We start from the raw sequence: 16,992 nt of genomic DNA on the forward strand, positions 1-16,992 counted from the left end.
TCCCCCTTCCCTAAACCTTTTCAGGAACCACTCTCACGACATGTTTCTTCAACAAGAAGTAGAGCTGACTACACATTTGCAAAGCACTATGCACTTATGCAAGGACCTCTTTTCAACCTGAAACTAGCTAAAGCAATTATTTCTACCACTTTTCTGCCAGATCCAAAGTCCCTACCTCCCTAAAAGGAAATAGGTTTGTAGTCACCTAAGGCTGCATCTAGACTGGCAAGTTTTTCCGCAAAAGCAATTGCTTTTGCGGAAAAACTTGCCAGTTGTCTACACTGGCCGCTTTGAATTTGCGCAAGAACACTGACGATCTAATGTAAGATTGTCAGTGTTCTTCTGCAAATACAATGACTCTCCCGTTCGGGAAAAAGCCCTCTTGCGCAAATGCTTTTGCGCAAGAGAGCCAATGTAGACAACTGAGAACCGTTTTGTGCAAAAAAGCCCCGATGGTGAAAATGGCAATTGGGGTTTTCTTGCACAAAACCGCGTCTAGATTGGCACGGACGCTTTTCTGCAAAAAGTGCCTTTGCGCAAAAGCGTCCGTGCCAATCTAGACGCTCTTTTCCACAAATGCTTTTAATGGAAAAACTTTTCTGTTAAAAGCATTTGCGGAAAATCATGCCAGTCCAGACGCAGCCCTAATGTGGAGCATCCACGGGGACACTCATCTAGAAGAACTTCAGTTACTATAGAGGTGAGTAACCTCCTCTTCCTCCAGCTGGGGGAAGGAAAGGGAGAAGGGAATCAGGTGTGTGGAGCCATTTATAACTCCAGCTTTTTCCCTTGATCATGTAGCAAGGCTCGGGCCTTATCCACCTCCCCACCTCCAACGCTGGCTCCAATCTCGTGAGGGGCATGAAGCTGTAGCACCAGTACACACTCCCCGTTGCAGTGGGGGGAGAGCAAAGGGGCTGAGCTCAAGCCATGAGCCATATTTGGCTCCTAAGTGAACCAATCCCTGCTATAGTACAAACCACAGCCTTAGACATGCTTTTTCTCCTTCCCCATGGGACGCTCAGGTAGGACAGGAACATGAACTGGCCAGATCTCCAGGTTCCACCACCACACACACACACATACACAGAGTTTTAGAAAATACAAGTAAATATGGCAATGGCAGCTGTATTTCACTGCTAAATCTTTCTTGTATAATAGTACTAACATCTACCTAATATGCGTAAGCAGATTTTTTTAGAACATTTTCAATTGCAGAGTAGATTTAGAGACATTAATTTATGTCCTACATTAATAATTGGGGAAAATCAGAATGCACATGTTCAGTGCTTATATCCAATAATATCTCATGTTAATCCTTAAATCTCATCAGGGTTTTCACAATCCAGCTATAGCCACATAGATTTAGAGGTTTTTTCATACAGGAATAGACTTCTGAGGACTAGTCATGTGGCCTAAAAATCCTGTTTACTACAGATAATCAGAAATGGAGCAAGCTTCTCAACTTACCCATAGTTGCAGATATGTAATACATGAAGGAAAATTCCATAATTCTAAAAATATATTTACCATATTGAGATTAGAAACATACTCTTACGTAATTAGACTGTGAAGATCTAGATTGAATTGAAAAGATCAGACCTAAAAGAGTGAGTAATGAAACAGTTTATTTTAAAATTGTTTTTATGTTGTAACACATTGTATGTATTATATTTTTATATAGTAAGGTAAAACAGAAATTCTTTTAATATTTCTTGTCTCTAACTAAAAATGAATGAATGAATCCTCACTACATCCCTATGTAGGGATGAGTTATCTCAGTTTCCTAGATGGATAAATTGAAGTACAGGCAGCTGAAGTGATTTGTGTAAGTTCATACAAGAAGTCTTTGACAGAGCAAGAAATGGAATTCAGATCCTCCAGTTCTCATAATTAACATCAAGACTGTCCCTTCCTCTGTATTAATTAATGTGATAAGGGAATATTTCACTGAACCATGAGTCCATTTTGGATTAAAATAAACTTAGAAGAAAAGAGAAATCAAGTACACATAAGAAATGTTAGTAGAGGAGGTATGAGAGAAGCTGCTGATAAAGAAATAGAAGGAAAAGTGAATCTGCAAAGGGTCTGGCAGGTTGGATTGCCAACTGACTGAGATATAACCATCCAGGAGAGTAAAATATGTGCATATATACAATTCCATAATATGTGTTCACATAGAGTACTGTATTGAGATACACTTTTTTACTATTTAAATAACTTATGGACATAGATTAATTTCATTGCAATACATAGATCATTATTTGTAAATATTTTCAACAAAAGACTGCAAAGATTTTGCACAACATAAAGCACTGGTACCATTAATTTTCTTTTTTAGCAGCATACTAATATTGGCCTCTTACATAAATTGATTTTTTTCTCCCCCAGGATAAAGTAAGCACAGCTTATTGCCTATCCCCTTCTTTCTCTCTAAAATAATTATAAATTCATGGATACTTTCCTCTAATCTTTCAAATGTTATGATCTACAGGGCAATATATTGTCATTAGCTTTGACAGCCCCATCTAAATGTGGCTTATTGGTTTTTATAGGGTACATTTTAAACTCAGACAACTCAGTAAAGCATATTTTCCCTGTTTTCTGTTCCCTCTTATGTCAATATTATTGTATATATTCCACTTCTTGCTGTGTTTTCCCTGTATGTCACTATTCCTTTATTTGTCAGCTCCAAATAAAAAAGGAAAAATTGAATTTAAAATATCGTTTCTAACCTTAGTTCTTAGCATTATCGTAATGCTAGTCTTAGTCCTTTCCCTGTTATGCTATCATGCCCTTTTCATGGATAAGTCAGGGAAGTCACCCTTTGGATGTTTTTATTTTTAGTACAATTTGGCACTTGTTTTCCGAGAGACTAGATTCACAATAACTTTCATTAACATGCTGTTAAAAGCAACAAACCTTTTTAAATTTCTCTTTCCCCCAAAGTATTTGTTTTCATTTCTTTGTTTCACTAAAATGTTTTACATGTTTGCTTATTCCTTCATTTTTATTAACTATCATTCTAGTTCCTCTAACCCATTTAGCACATTAGCAATAAGCTCCTGAGTGAACTGAAGTCCATTTCAGTGCACTGTCCGTGCCCAAAATACTGTGGCACATAAAACTTCACGTAAGTAGACTTGTTACCCTGGTAATAACCTCTCATTGAGGTACAGTGCCACGAACCTGTGATTCAGTTATCATTAATTCATATACTTAACTTGAAATATTATGAAAATAGGGCAGTCACCAGATTCAAATCACCTCTTATTTTTGGTTATTATCTAATTAGCAGTACATCTCAGCAATAAAGTTTGGATTTGGTCCTGAAATCTCCAAATGTTGAGATGTTAGGCTCTAATGCTTGTCCACATGGAGACCTAGTGAATGGCAGCTAGAATGTGACTGCAGCAAAATGCAAACTGGTCTCTCATGCACTCAGTTGCCATGTGGACCCTGTTGTGCACTAGATGTTTTCTAGCATGGTCCGCATGGTGACTTAGTGCAAGAGGTGTGTGTGTGTCTAATTGGTGCACTATAGATTTTTACAACATCATGCTGTGTTCTAACTGACCATGTACTCAAGTCCTAAGGAGTGTATTCAAACTCATCTCTCTCTCTATATAAAAAAAATGTCCTGTGGGATGGCAGAATTATGTCATGCGTCACTCTGCATCCTGCAGCCCCCTCCCTCCACCCTCAGTGGTATGGCCTCCCTCTACCCCCATGCTTGGGGGAGCCATGAGCCATGCAACCTCCCCTCCTCTCTGTGCTTGTGAGCAGGGGTGGCAGGAGCCGTGTGGCCTCCAGCTGGGCCTCCTGCACTGCAACTTCAGCCTGGCCTGGCCCGGCCCAACCCAGCCTCCCAGCAGCCAGGGAGAGAAAGCTGGGCCTGCCACAGCCAGGCCTTGGCCTAGCCCAGCTCAGCCCAACCCCCGGCAGCTGCGTCAAGAGAGGTTGGCCAGCCGTGGCCAGGCCTTAGCCCAGCTCAACCACCCGGCAACCAGGGAGAGAGAGCCATGCTTGCTGAGGCCAGGCTTCAGCACAGCCCAACCCCCTGGCAGCTGGGGGAAGACAGCTGGGGCTGCCAGGGCTGGGGGGAGGGATTAGGGAGAGTCAGGGCTGACATGGCTTCAGCCCTGCCCAGCACCTGGGGACGGGGAGAGCCGGGGCTGGCCCAACCCGACGGCCAGGGACGGGGAAACCAGGACTGCCACACCTCAGCATGAGCCTTCCCAGCAGCCAGGCAAGGAGCTGGGACTGCCTAGCCCCAGAGAGAGGGGTTGGCGAGCGTAGTGAGCAGGGGGCGCAGCTCCTTAGTTTCTATAATCATCATAAAATCAGTGCTCAGAAAGGTAGGAGCCATACATTTCTGTTTTTTTCTAAGGATCCAATCTTGTTTATGGCTTAGTCTGTTTACACTGGAAACCTTCTGACTATCACTTACAAGGATGTTTTTCAACTATGATTATACTTGCACCTTATTAAAGTATATTAATAAACAAATCAAATTTACTTTAATAAAAAGAGAGCATATGTGGCCTTCTAAACCCAAAAAAGCGGCCTGTGGTCTCTGTAGCCAGCTTCATCTGGAGTAGTGTTCAAGGTTGAAATCAAGAAATCTCTGCTCAAAGCTTGAAAGTTGCAGAATTTTGTGGGAGATGAAAAACCTAGTGTTGCCATTTCATCCTTGATCACTCTATGCAAACAGAATAGGGATGCTGTCCCTGAGAACCAGTGAGATGGTCCAAAATTAAAGGAGTAGTTTTGCCATCTCAGTGTACACTTTCTGTACTTCCAAGAGGGAAGAATGTAGCTTGTGGGAATCTCATCACTATTGCTTGCATGAGTTCTGTTCTTGAGTTCAGCAAGACAGTAACTAGGGATTTAAAAATTCATTTAAAAATGTGTAAGGGTATGTCTACACTACCACCCTAGTTCGAACTAGGGTGGTTAATGTAGGCAACCGGAGTTGCAAATGAAGCCCGGGATTTGAATTTCCTGGGCTTCATTTGCATATTGCCGGGCGCCGCCATTTTTAAATGTTCGCTAGTTCGGACTCCGTGCCCGCGGCTACACGCGGCACAAACTAGGTAGTTCGGATTAGGCTTCCTATTCCGAACTACCGGTACACCTCGTTCCACAAGGAGTAACGGTAGTTCAGAATAGGAAGCCTAATCCGAACTACCTAGTTCGTGCCGCATGTAGCCGGGGGCACGGAGTCCGAACTAGCGGACATTTAAAAATGGCGGCACCTGGCAATATGCAAATGAAGCCCAGGAAATTCAAATCCCGGGCTTCATTTGCAACTCCAGTTGCCTACATTAACCACCCTAGTTTGAACTAGGGTGGTAGTGTAGACATACCCCATCTGCTTAAAATCATAGTGGTTATATATGTTATGAGCTCTGCAGTATGAAGCTTAAATACGTTTATTTAAGCTTTATACTGCAGAGCCCACAGCAAAGCTTCCCTGGGAGCGAGGTCTGCAAGGGTTTCTGCCAGCTCCACTCCTGGGGAGGTGACTTTGTTATGGAAGCAAAGCCGCCTCCCTGGGGGAGAGGTGGGGCGGGGGCTGGCAAGGTCTGCTTCCGGCCCACTTCCAGGGAGCCAGCCTGTAACCTAAGATGTGGGGGAGGGGGCTGGGCTGGGCCCACCACAGACAGGGGCTGCTCCGGTGGGCCCCAAAGGGCTGGAACAAGCCCTCTGCCTGGGGTAGGCAGGGAGCTGCTTCAGCCCCTACAGATTAACTGGAACCGATAAGCATAACTCATTAAGGGGGAGGCTTACTAGTTAACATCCCCAATAGTAATTGTTTTAAAAACTCTTCTGTGGCTAGGCTGGCTATGGTACACGCACAGTAGAACCATTTATTTTGAACATTAGGGAATTCACCGTTGCTATGAGTCTTTTTCAGTGAAACCACCACTGGCCCTGAAAGTAAAGGAACAATTTGGATGATTGCATAAAGTCAAAACAAAAAATCACACAGCCTTTGCTGGGAAAGTGGAGCAGTCTATATGGAAGCTGTAGAGTACTCAGCAGAATCAGTAGAAAGGGAAACAATTTCCATCCAGACAATACCCTTAGTTAATAAATTCTTAGTAAAAGAAGCCTACTTGAGTTAATTTTAACTTACTCTTTATTATTCTGGAAATAAATGTAGAGTGATTTCATTTCGTATAAGCTTTCTTTGAAACCACTTTGTTCAATATCTGTTACTATGACATGTCTCTTGTATTTTGTCATTTTCTGTCTAATGAAACAATAAATCTAACCTCCCTAAAGAACATATTTAAAAGAAAAGTCATGGCAAGGGTTAGAAACTCATTCTGAAAATCCCATGTATTATCACTGTGAAGAAGAGAGGATCTGTAAATATTCAAATTTCTGGTATAAACATTAAGGATGTAAATTTCACCCTGAATTTAAAATAGCTTGTATACCCTAAATTTAGCAATGTAGGAACAAACCTTGTATTATGGAAATAAAAATATAAACATTTGTCATCTACAATAAGATATAATTTTTACATGTCTAGCTATTGCAGTTGAGGGTCCCTTCTCCTCCTGAATAATTTAAAGTTCAGTCACTGCGTGAAAACATTTTAAATTGTTCATATACCTCACAGCAATTTTTCTTTGGGAGAGAGGCAAGTTGCAGCTCCACTGGAACACCATGATAAATATTTTGGCTGTATAGCTGTTTAAATCCTGTCTGAATCTGATAACTTGAAACATCATACTTTAGGTTATGCCCCTCATTAATTCACTTAATGGAACTGCATAGGAAGTCAGAAACTGGAATAAAAATACACACTTTTTCTATGATCTCGATGGCCCTGTAGGCCTGGCAGTTTTCCATAAAGCACGACAATCTCATTTGCTAAAATAGAAACAAAATTAATGTAATTTTAAAAGAAAAAAATTGACGTTAGACTAAATGCAGAGGATTTGGAGTACAGGAGCATCACATACAGAGGCTCTTAGTATAGATAGGGTGTTTTGCTTGTGTTTACATTATTTGCTATAGTTTGGAGGAATAAGTTGATTGGAAGTCATTCAGGAAAATATGTAGCCCTTTGAAATATTTGGAAAATAAAATACAAGTTAGCTACATGCTGTGGCTTATCCCTTGCACGAATAGTTGTCTGAAAGTGATATTTTCAGCAGTAACATTGGAACATGGCTGTTGGGTGTATCTTTGAGTATGTGGATATTTAGAAGTATTTTGGACCTGGCACCTCTCAACTATTAGTGGATTATAACTCAGAAAAACTGTTAAAATTTCATTCACTTACTGAACTAAAACACTTATATACATCTTGAGGTAGAGATTGTAATGTTCTCTTGGAACTCTTGTGGAAGTCAGTAGAAAGATTGTTATTAACTTCAGTGTGAGGGTTGTGTCATGTTTAAATCAAGTAGTGAAGACAGCTTGACTAAGTTATCAAGGCTACTCAGTGGGTGCCCCTTTGAGGCCAATAAAAATACTTTCATTTACTTTAATGATAATTTCATCAGTGACAGACCTGGGATTAGAACTCAGAAGCTCTTGATCCGCTGTTTCATGCTCATTTTATTGAGTTATATAGGTAATTGCAGTCTGTTATTGTAAACAGGCAAAACAATAAGAACTAATCTCTCTACAGGTGAAAATTAATAATGGAATATGAAAAAAATCTTCTAGATAGATACAATTGTCCCACTGCTTACCAGTTATTGATCAATCTAACTATAGGATAAGCCAGGGGTTGGCAACCTTAGGCTCTTGGCCTGTTGGTGGGCCACAAGACATTTTGCTGGCTTGTGCTGTCACAGACACAACCCTCCACAGCTCCCACTGGGTGCACTTCACTATTCCAGATTGGAATCCCAAGTCCCAGTCCATTCCTCTCTTAGGGTATGTCTACACTACAGCGCTAATTCGAACTAACTTAGTTCGAATTAGTTAATTCGATCTAAGGTAATTCGAACTAACGGATCCAGACTAAAAACTAGTTCGAATTAGCGTTTTGCTAATTCGAACTAGCATGTCCACATTAAGTGGCCCCTGAACCGGGGTTAAGGATGGCCGGAAGCAGTGCCGGCAGGGCATCAGATGAGGACTTAGAGCGTGGAGCTGCTGCCTCAGGCTAGCCGAGGGCTGTGCTTAAAGGGACCCGACCCCCACCCCGGACAGACAGTTCTCAGGGGTGTCCCGCTTGCAAAGCAGTCCTGGCTTGGAGTGCCCTGAGTGCCCACACTGGGCACATCACAGCACTCAGCCATCAGACCGGCTGCACTTGCTGCAGGCTGCCATCTGGGGAGAGGGGACAATTGGGGGGCTGCAGGAGAGCTTCCACCCCCAGAAGCCCGCAGAGCCAGCCCAGTCCTCCCCATCGGGGGCTCATACCCCATTCCTCCCTCACCTCCTTCCACTTACCCTTCCCTAACCCCCCTTCCTGATGTACAAAATAAAGAAAATGTGTGGTCAAAAATAGAATCTCTCTTTATTGAACAAAACTGGGGGAGACTGGGAAAAGGAGGTGGGAGAGGGGAAGAGAGAGGGTGGGAGAGGGGAGGGCAACTAAAATGATCAGAGGTTTGGAACAGGTCCCATATGAAGAGAGGCTAAAGAGACTGAGACTTTTCAGTTTAGAAAAGAGGAGGCTGAGGGGGGATAGGATAGAGGTCTATAAGAGCATGAGTGGGGTGGAAAAGTTCTTCATTAGTTCATCAAGAAAAGTTCTTCATTAGTTCCCATAATAGAAGGACTAGAGGACACCAAAGGAAAGGAATGGGTAGCAGGCTTCAAACTAGTAACAGAAAGTTGTTCTTCACAAAGCAAAGAGTCAACCTGTGGAACTCCTTGCTGCAGGAGGCTGTGAAGGCTAGAACTAGAACAGAGTTTAAAGAGAAGTGAGATAAAGTCATGGAGGTTGGGTCTCTGGAGTGGTATTAGCTATGGGGTAGGAGTGGTGTCCCTGCCCAAAGTTTGTGGAAGGCTGGAGAGGGATGGCACGAGACAAATGGCTTGGTCACTGTCTTCAGTCCATCCCCTCCAGGGTCCCTAGTGTTGGCCACTGTCGGCAGACAGGCTACTGGGCTAGATGGACCTTTGGTCTGACCCAGTATGGCCATTGTAAGCTCAGGGCTCAGGGTCGGGGGTCTCAGTGGACCACCTTGATTTTCATGCACACCTGTTCCTGGGTGGCCAGGCTGGCAGCTCTCCGGCCCTAGACGGCCACTTTCCTGTGCCTAGTGCAGAGGTCATGGACGAGGTCCACGATGTCTGCACTAGGCACAGGAAAGTGGCCGTCTAGGGCAGGAGAGCTCCCGGGAGCCGCCAGCCTGGTCCCAGGAAGAGGGGGAGGGCTGGAGGGCATCGGGTGGGTGTCTCGATCCGTGCCAGGTGCAGGGTCTGCTGGCTGGGTGCTGGCAGGCTTGCACCTGGCACGGGCACCGTAGCTAGACCGTGCCCCTTTAAGGTGTCCAGGGCCGTGAGGGGGGCAATAGAGTTTCCCTGGTGTTGGCCAGAGTGGCCACCAGGGAAAGCTGGGGAGGGCTAGCCTCCCACTAGTTCGAATTAAGGGGCTACACACCCCTTAATTCGAACTAGTAAGTTCGAACTAGGCGTTAGTCCTCGTAGAATGAGGTTTACCTAGTTCGAACTAAGCGCTCCGCCAGTTCGAATTAAGTTTGAACTAGCGGAACGCTAGTGTAGCGCCTATCAAAGTTAATTCGAACTAACATCCGTTAGTTCGAATTAACTTTGTAGTGTAGACATACCCTTAGATACATAAGGTAGGAGAGATGAGCTATGGGAAGCCACATGGTATGTGAGACATGGAGCCATGCACTCTCACCAGTAGAGCTGTGTTCACGGCCTGTGCCAAATAGCCCACAGTGTTACTGGGAATTCCCATTGGACGCTTTTTTAATCCATCCACTGCACAGAAACCTGCCCTTATTTTGATGAATGTATTGTATACATCACAGAAAATCACTTTCAAATAGAAGCACGTAAGCTGCTTTTATAGTAGTTATATTCCTAAATACCATTATAATAAAATGCACACTGATGTTTTCAAGTCTCAGAAGGGTAGCCATTTTAGTCTGTAACTAAAAAAAAAAAAAAATTTAAAGCAACAGTGGTCCTGTAGCACCATAGGGTATGTCTTCACTACCACTCTAGTTCGAACTAGGGTGGTTAATGTAGTCATTCGAAGTTGCAAATGAAGCCCAGGATTTAAATATCCTGGGCTTCATTTGCATCTTGCCGGGCGCCGCCATTTTTAAATCCCCATTAGTGCGGACTCCATGCCCACGGCTACACGCGGCACGGAGTAGGTAGTTCGAATTAGGCTTTCTAATTCGAACTACCGGTACACCTTGTTCATGCTAATTAGCTTCATTTAGCATGGACATTTTCATTAACAGTTGTTTTTCCTTTCTTTGTTCTCTCCCTCACTCCTCTTTTTCCGCTTTATATTTCAAACTCTGTGCCCCTTGCTCCATATTTGTCATCTGAAGAAGTGGATTGTGCCCACGAAAGCTCATGATACTATTTTATATTTTTATTAGTCTATAAGGTGCTACAAGGCCATTGTTTTTTATTTTTTATGTTTTCAAGACAGACTTCTGTCCTATGTGGCTTTTTTCTTGGTTCTAAAGTACGTTAATACTACATTTCTGATACTTCCCTTATTAAAACTTATTTTTGATTGATGTTGGCTCTTTGTCCTGCTTTTATATAGTTGTTGTCCCAGATTTCTGTGTCATAGTCTTCAGGAATTGTCACAAGCTTAAGAGAAAAACTTGCATAGGCTGTCAGAAGTTCCAACACATGAAGCAAAAATACACTGGCGTTTGTTGTATTTTATTATGCAGCCTTAAATGGGTGACAGAAGATTCTTTTACACATCCTATCATGTCCATGGGGATAAATTTTTGAAAGAATACATAACAATAAATATAAAGGGAATATTTTAAAAGAGCAACTTAAGAGACCAGACCAATTTAAAATCCTTATGTTTTACATGCAGCTGTATTCCTAACAGATCTTACAGCTGTATCATGGGCATTTAAAAATTATCTCATTTGTATGTGTGAAAATAATACCAGATTAAGTGACAAATTATAGAAAACTTTACATGACCATTTGTTTCCTTCTCCTTCATCCATATGCATTCTTGTTCCAGCAATATTTGTACATAACAAGAAAGAATGGAGAACAATGCTGCATTAGCTGTAATTCAGGCTAGCATCTGGTCCTGTGCTCTTAAAAATGAATATATTCAGTATTTCATTTGTATTTGTTTTTAAGAGGATAGGTTTTATTATGTTTTTGCTATAATTTAGATTTGTTGTTGTTACATGGTATGGTGCCCCTAGTATCCCCTCGTTGGGAGTAGAGAAGTGCTTTACAAGCAAAGAGCTGAATTCTGGATAGCTTCTGTGCAAGAACTGGCCAGCCTATTATTGAAGAGTACAATCCTTGCTTCCTCTTTCTGCCCCTGGATGAGGTAGGTATCTGAAATGGAGCTGGTAACTATGGCTACCTCTATACTTGGAGCTCAGAGTGTGATTCACAGCTCGCATACATAGTCATGATTGCTGTCATCAAGCTAGTGTGCTAAAATTAGTAGCAAGGCCACAGTATATTTGTGACAAAACACAAGGTGGTTTTGTGATATAGGCAAATATCTGTTATGAACTAATATGTCAGCAAATTCATTTTTACTGGTGTTAAAATGGTAGCCAATCTTGGGCTGGTCCTCATTAAATTAGTAACTTAGGGTATGTCTAGATTACATGCCTCTGCTGACAGAGGCATGTAAATTAGACTACCCGACATAGTCAGTGAAGCGGGGATTTAAATATTCCCCGCGTCCTTAAAATAAAAATGGCCACCACGCTGTGCTAGCTCAGCTGATCGTTGGCACAGCGCGGCAGTCAGGACGTGGATCGGTCGACAGGCAACGCTTTTGTTGACTGCTCCTGAAAACACTGTTTCATGAGGAATAAGGGAGCGGTCGACAAAGGTGTTCCCTGTTGACCGATCCGCATCTTGACTGCCGTGCTGTGCCAACGATCAGTTTAGCCGGCACAGCGCATCGGCCATTTTTATTTTAATGAAGCGGGGATATTTAAACCCCCACTTCATTGCTTATGTCGGGTAGTCTAATTTACATGCCTCTGTCAGCAGAGACATGTAGTCTAGACATATCCTTACAGTGCATTTTGTGTTTGAGTTTCAGCCTCCTGGATTTATATTCATTTCCTCTGTAATGTGAACCTGAGACTGGGAAATTTTAGTTGGGTGCAAGAAAATGTAGATGGGCCACAAAAATTGTTTCATGTGCTACAAGGAGGGGGAGAATTTTTAAGTTCATGTTTGGTACAGTGAAATTCTTACTGAGCAGTGACTGTTTTCCTTTGTTTCTTGGAATTATCAGTGTAATGTTATGAAATGACTTTTATTTCAAAAACAGATGCCTTGCAGATTATGTCTTATATTGAATTTTTGAGTGAGAGAACATTATCTCTGTTTTTCAGATTTTTGACACTTATGAGTGAACATTTAAAACTTTCCTAACAGATGTTTCCATCAATCATGCTTATAATTTTTCTTAATATACTTTCATTCCAAGTCTTTTAAAATGTCTTGACTGCACTATTAGAAGGCAAGGCATGCCAAGCTGTACCTTATATAGAGAGCTTTGAACTACAGTTTTTAACATTTTGCTCTGTACATAGAATCCAATTTTATAAGAATTGATAGCAACATTTTAGTAAGTCCTAAAGTCCTTTGGGAGAAGTAGTGTACTTAGACAGATGAGCAGTCATCTAAGTTTATGAGGACGTAGCTATGATATAGCATTGCAAATTTGTCTTTAAGCTACCACTGTTTTTCAGATACTATAGAAACATGTTTATATACTCATTATGCTCTCTCAACAATGGAATTTATAAACGGTTACAATATGTAAAATTTTCTTGATAGTACATCGTTGGAAGATCACTTTTAATAAGCATTACATCATAGTCTTTGTTGTATAATAAAAAAACTAGAGATACATAAACTTTCCTAAACTTTTTGCAAATATAGACCTCTGTGTTAAGGGATATGAGATGAATTTCATTCAAATGTACATTAATCCAAATGCTGTTCTTGTATTAATACAAAATTATATTCTGTACATTGACTTATTTTACCATCAGGCTGTGAACCAACATTTTAAAATCCTTTTATAACAAAACAAAATTATGCTGGCTATTGATTACTAGACCATTACAGCCTTAATAATAGCTTTCAGGTCAGCATTTCCCTGCCTTTTCCTGTGGTGTTTTTGAGCTATGTACCATACAGAACAATCAATATTGTATGTATTAGACCATTTACATTAACTCTCAAAAATCCGATAGGTCTCCATTTTTAAAGGAAATAACAATTTCATCTCATTGTGTCCAGAAATTGTAAAACAATTAAAGAAATATTGACTTGGGAAAACAAACAAGAATTTATTATATCCTTTTTCCTTATTTCACATTGTGGTCCTGATCCTGTTCCCATAGAAGTGAGTGGGAATTTGCCTGGCCTTCGGCTGTGGAATGCTCTTCCACCAGAAATCAGGATGACCACGTATCTTGCCACCTACCAAGCAAAAAGTAAGACCCACATCTTTGCAAAAGCCTTTTCACCCTAGCAACCTAAAATAATGGCCTGGTATCATTTCCTTAAAGATGAGTTAAAGGAATATTCCACCCAAAATAATCATGCAAAGTCTAAAATGAGGGAAGGAGAAGAATAGAGTCCTACAGGTGTTTTGATGTCTTATGTAATGTTCTGGATACCCAGTGGCTCCCATGATGTGATGACTGAGAGATAGAGTATGTAGGCTGCTGCGGGATCCCATAAGTAGGACTCCAATTATAGACCAAAACAAATTTCCTGAGGGGTCCACTCCAAGGCTAAATGAAGTCTTTTTGTTTACTTCAATGGGCCTTGTATAAGATCCTAGATAAAAAGCTAAAATCTTAATCTGATCTTGAAATCTGTGGATCATTTAAAACTAAATGTAGGGAGCTATTTGATTTTTCTCTGACATGACAAGCAAAGAAGAAAAATATACGTGCTATTGTATGCAATATAAACTGTAGAAGTGTGGATAAATTCTCTTTGGGTGATGTACAACATTCTTTAATCTAGACATTTTGTAATCAAGTATTTTTATGTAGCGTTATTGTATGCCATGTATTCAGAGGACTACCATCTACTGAGTAAGGTGGTGCATGAAAGGAAAATTCAAGATATTTGTTGTCAAATTATATGCACACTATATTGTGAAATATCAATGCATTATAAAGAAAATCCTAAATGTTGAATAGTGCCTGTGCATGTGAGTAATCCCATTTAAGGTTTGTATGAATACATGTTACTTAATGTAAGTAAGAGTTTCAGAATCTGGCTTTGTGGATCATCAAAAGATCCCCTAATATGGATGTACTATGACCTATGAATATTTATATTCTGATTTCTTTTCCTTTGTGTAGAAGCGAATTGAGTACAAAGGCCTTTACATAGTTAAACATTTCTACTCCCTATTTTGTATTTTGTAACCTTTCCTTTAAAATCCTACAATGGAAATGTTGAATATTATACTCATTGCCCCATTGTACATTTTATTGTACCTTTGTCATGAACATATATTTACCAGGTCCTCAAGGTCAAATGGGATTGTTGCAGTATGATAATATCTTAACAGTCTTCATTTGAGCTAAGGAGAGTACAGTTTAGAATGCATTTCCTCTATCTTCTTTTACTAATAAATAGGGCTTATGTTTTTTGAGCTTAGCCAAAAAACATGGATAGAGCACACCTTATGCAACAAATAAAATGAATACATGAAAATTGGCATTTATCCAGTAATCACTAGAAAAATACTGAAAATGGTTATTTGTATCCACATGCTTGTCTGTATGACCAGTAATGCAAACTATGGGGGTTTGCCTTCTAAAGCACATCAGCATGTTGCACTGTGTAGAACCCTGCTGATAAACACTAAAGATTCCCTAGTGAGATATAATGTAGTGCTCTTGGAAACAGAACTGAATTAAAGTTCACTAGGGACTATTACAAAGAGATTGCTCATTACAGTATCTACTTCTGTAATAAGTTATCTATCTATCTATATATATATATATATATAATATGCATTACTCACTACCTTATGTACAAAAAGAGCCCTGAAACCTCCCGCTATCCTGATTTTTATACATATACATAAAACTCAAAATAATCCTCAAAAATGAAATTACCCACTCGCCAACCCCCAAATGCAGGAGCCCTACTAATAAATGACTGAAAAAGTCAGAATGTGGCAAAAGACTATACTTCAGACTTGGAAAACAGAGTCTACTCTGAGGCATGCATCTTCTGTCTTCTTTGTATATCTTTGTAGGAACCCACAGCATTTATCACATAATATTTATGCGGTTCATTTCCTGGTTTTAGAGGATGAATTTGTTTTTTACAGCATGATTCTTTGTCTTCTTTTCATAGGCATTTCCTATTTAAACATGGATCTGGTTCTTCAGCTATCTTCAGTGCAGCCAGTCAGAACTACCCTTTAACATCCAATACTGTTTACTCTCCACCTCCTAGGCCACTTCCTAGAAGTACATTTTCTAGACCTGCCTTCACTTTTAACAAACCTTACAAGTGCTGCAACTGGAAGTGCACTGCTTTGAGTGCTACAGCTATTACAGTTACCCTGGCACTGTTGCTAGCCTATGTTATTGGTAAGCTTTCTGTTTCTTCTCTTTACCCTTTCTGTTCAATTACCATACTTGTTTTCAACTTAATATAAATACCATGTTTTACTAATAAGATTTTCAGGGGAGTGCTTCATAAATCCCAGCCAGCAAAATATGATACAGGCCTGAGATTGAAAACAACATGGAATTCTAATTAACTCAAATTCTGTTACCTAGAAATACTACCTATTAAAATATTATTCAAGTCAACATGTTTACACTAGTAAAGGATTCCCAGTGGTTTTATTTACTGTCATTGACCATATTCCCTTAAATTAAAAAGTTGGTCTGATTTTTCACACCAAGCGACAATTTTTTGCTGATAATTCTGTTAGTTTTAAATAATGTTGTTGAAGAACTTTCAGTTGGCTTTTGGCTTTGATAGCAACATTTAGTTTCTCTGATGCGATTACAAATTAAAACACTGAAATTATCCCCTTCATATCAACTTCTTTGACTTGATTTGTAGTTATCTTTAAATATACTTAATATTTGTGCCATATTTTCTTTCTAAAATATATTGTATTGAATTTATGTTTGAGGGGAAAAGTGTTGCAGATTTGAAATCCACTCTTAATTTATTTCAGGCTCATTTTTGCCCAACAATAACTCTACAGTTTTGTTGTTACAGTGCACTGACAAAATCAATCAAAATGGCTAAACAGTCCTCCCTCCTTTTGGAAGAACAATTTTGTGGGTGGACTTGGAGTATTTCCCAGTGGACCTCAAATCTTACTGACTTTCTAAGGCACATCAGTTTGGCTGAACATTAATTTCCACATTTAAATGGTTTTGTAGTCTAAAGTTTGAATTGCATCAAATATGCTACTCTTGAATTTTAAAACGTATGGCTGTAATTCTCCAAACAAATGGAATTGTTTTGTAGATTTGTGTACATATTCACACATGCACACTCTATTATTTCTTAGTTTTTATAATGATCACTTCATAAGCAATGAGTATGAATACTAAATATGGGGTCATCTGAAAGTATATCATAAAGTTTACCATAAAAGTATTAAGTATGTTGAGTTAGACCAGATATCTGCAATACTGCCAAGCATGGCAGGGTCTATATATAATTTTACATAGACATTGGACATACTCTCTTCTCTTAAAGTGCTACCATTAAAAAAAAAGTGACTGGTCCACACCGCACAACTGAGTCAACATAATGCAGCTTATATCA

At 40.1% G+C, this 16,992-nt stretch overlaps 1 protein-coding gene across 5 annotated transcripts in view; it reads left to right on the forward strand.

Moving 5' to 3' along the window:
* The window catches only part of TENM1 (teneurin transmembrane protein 1), a 1,699,828-nt gene that overhangs the window by 1,434,259 nt on the left and 248,577 nt on the right, over positions 1-16,992 (forward strand). For 4 of the 5 annotated variants that reach the window (XM_075940969.1, XM_075940972.1, XM_075940971.1 and 1 more), the window contains 2 exons: positions 13,563-13,655; positions 15,550-15,788. The exons of the other annotated variant lie outside the window; for it this stretch is intronic. In XM_075940969.1, the coding sequence (XP_075797084.1) occupies positions 13,563-13,655; positions 15,550-15,788 (332 nt within the window). The remainder of the gene's footprint in view (positions 1-13,562; positions 13,656-15,549; positions 15,789-16,992) is intronic. 5 annotated transcript variants of the gene reach the window in all.

This window comes from Pelodiscus sinensis, chromosome 13, assembly GCF_049634645.1.
Source record: "Pelodiscus sinensis isolate JC-2024 chromosome 13, ASM4963464v1, whole genome shotgun sequence".
In the NCBI taxonomy this organism is placed as follows: Eukaryota; Metazoa; Chordata; order Testudines; family Trionychidae; genus Pelodiscus; species Pelodiscus sinensis.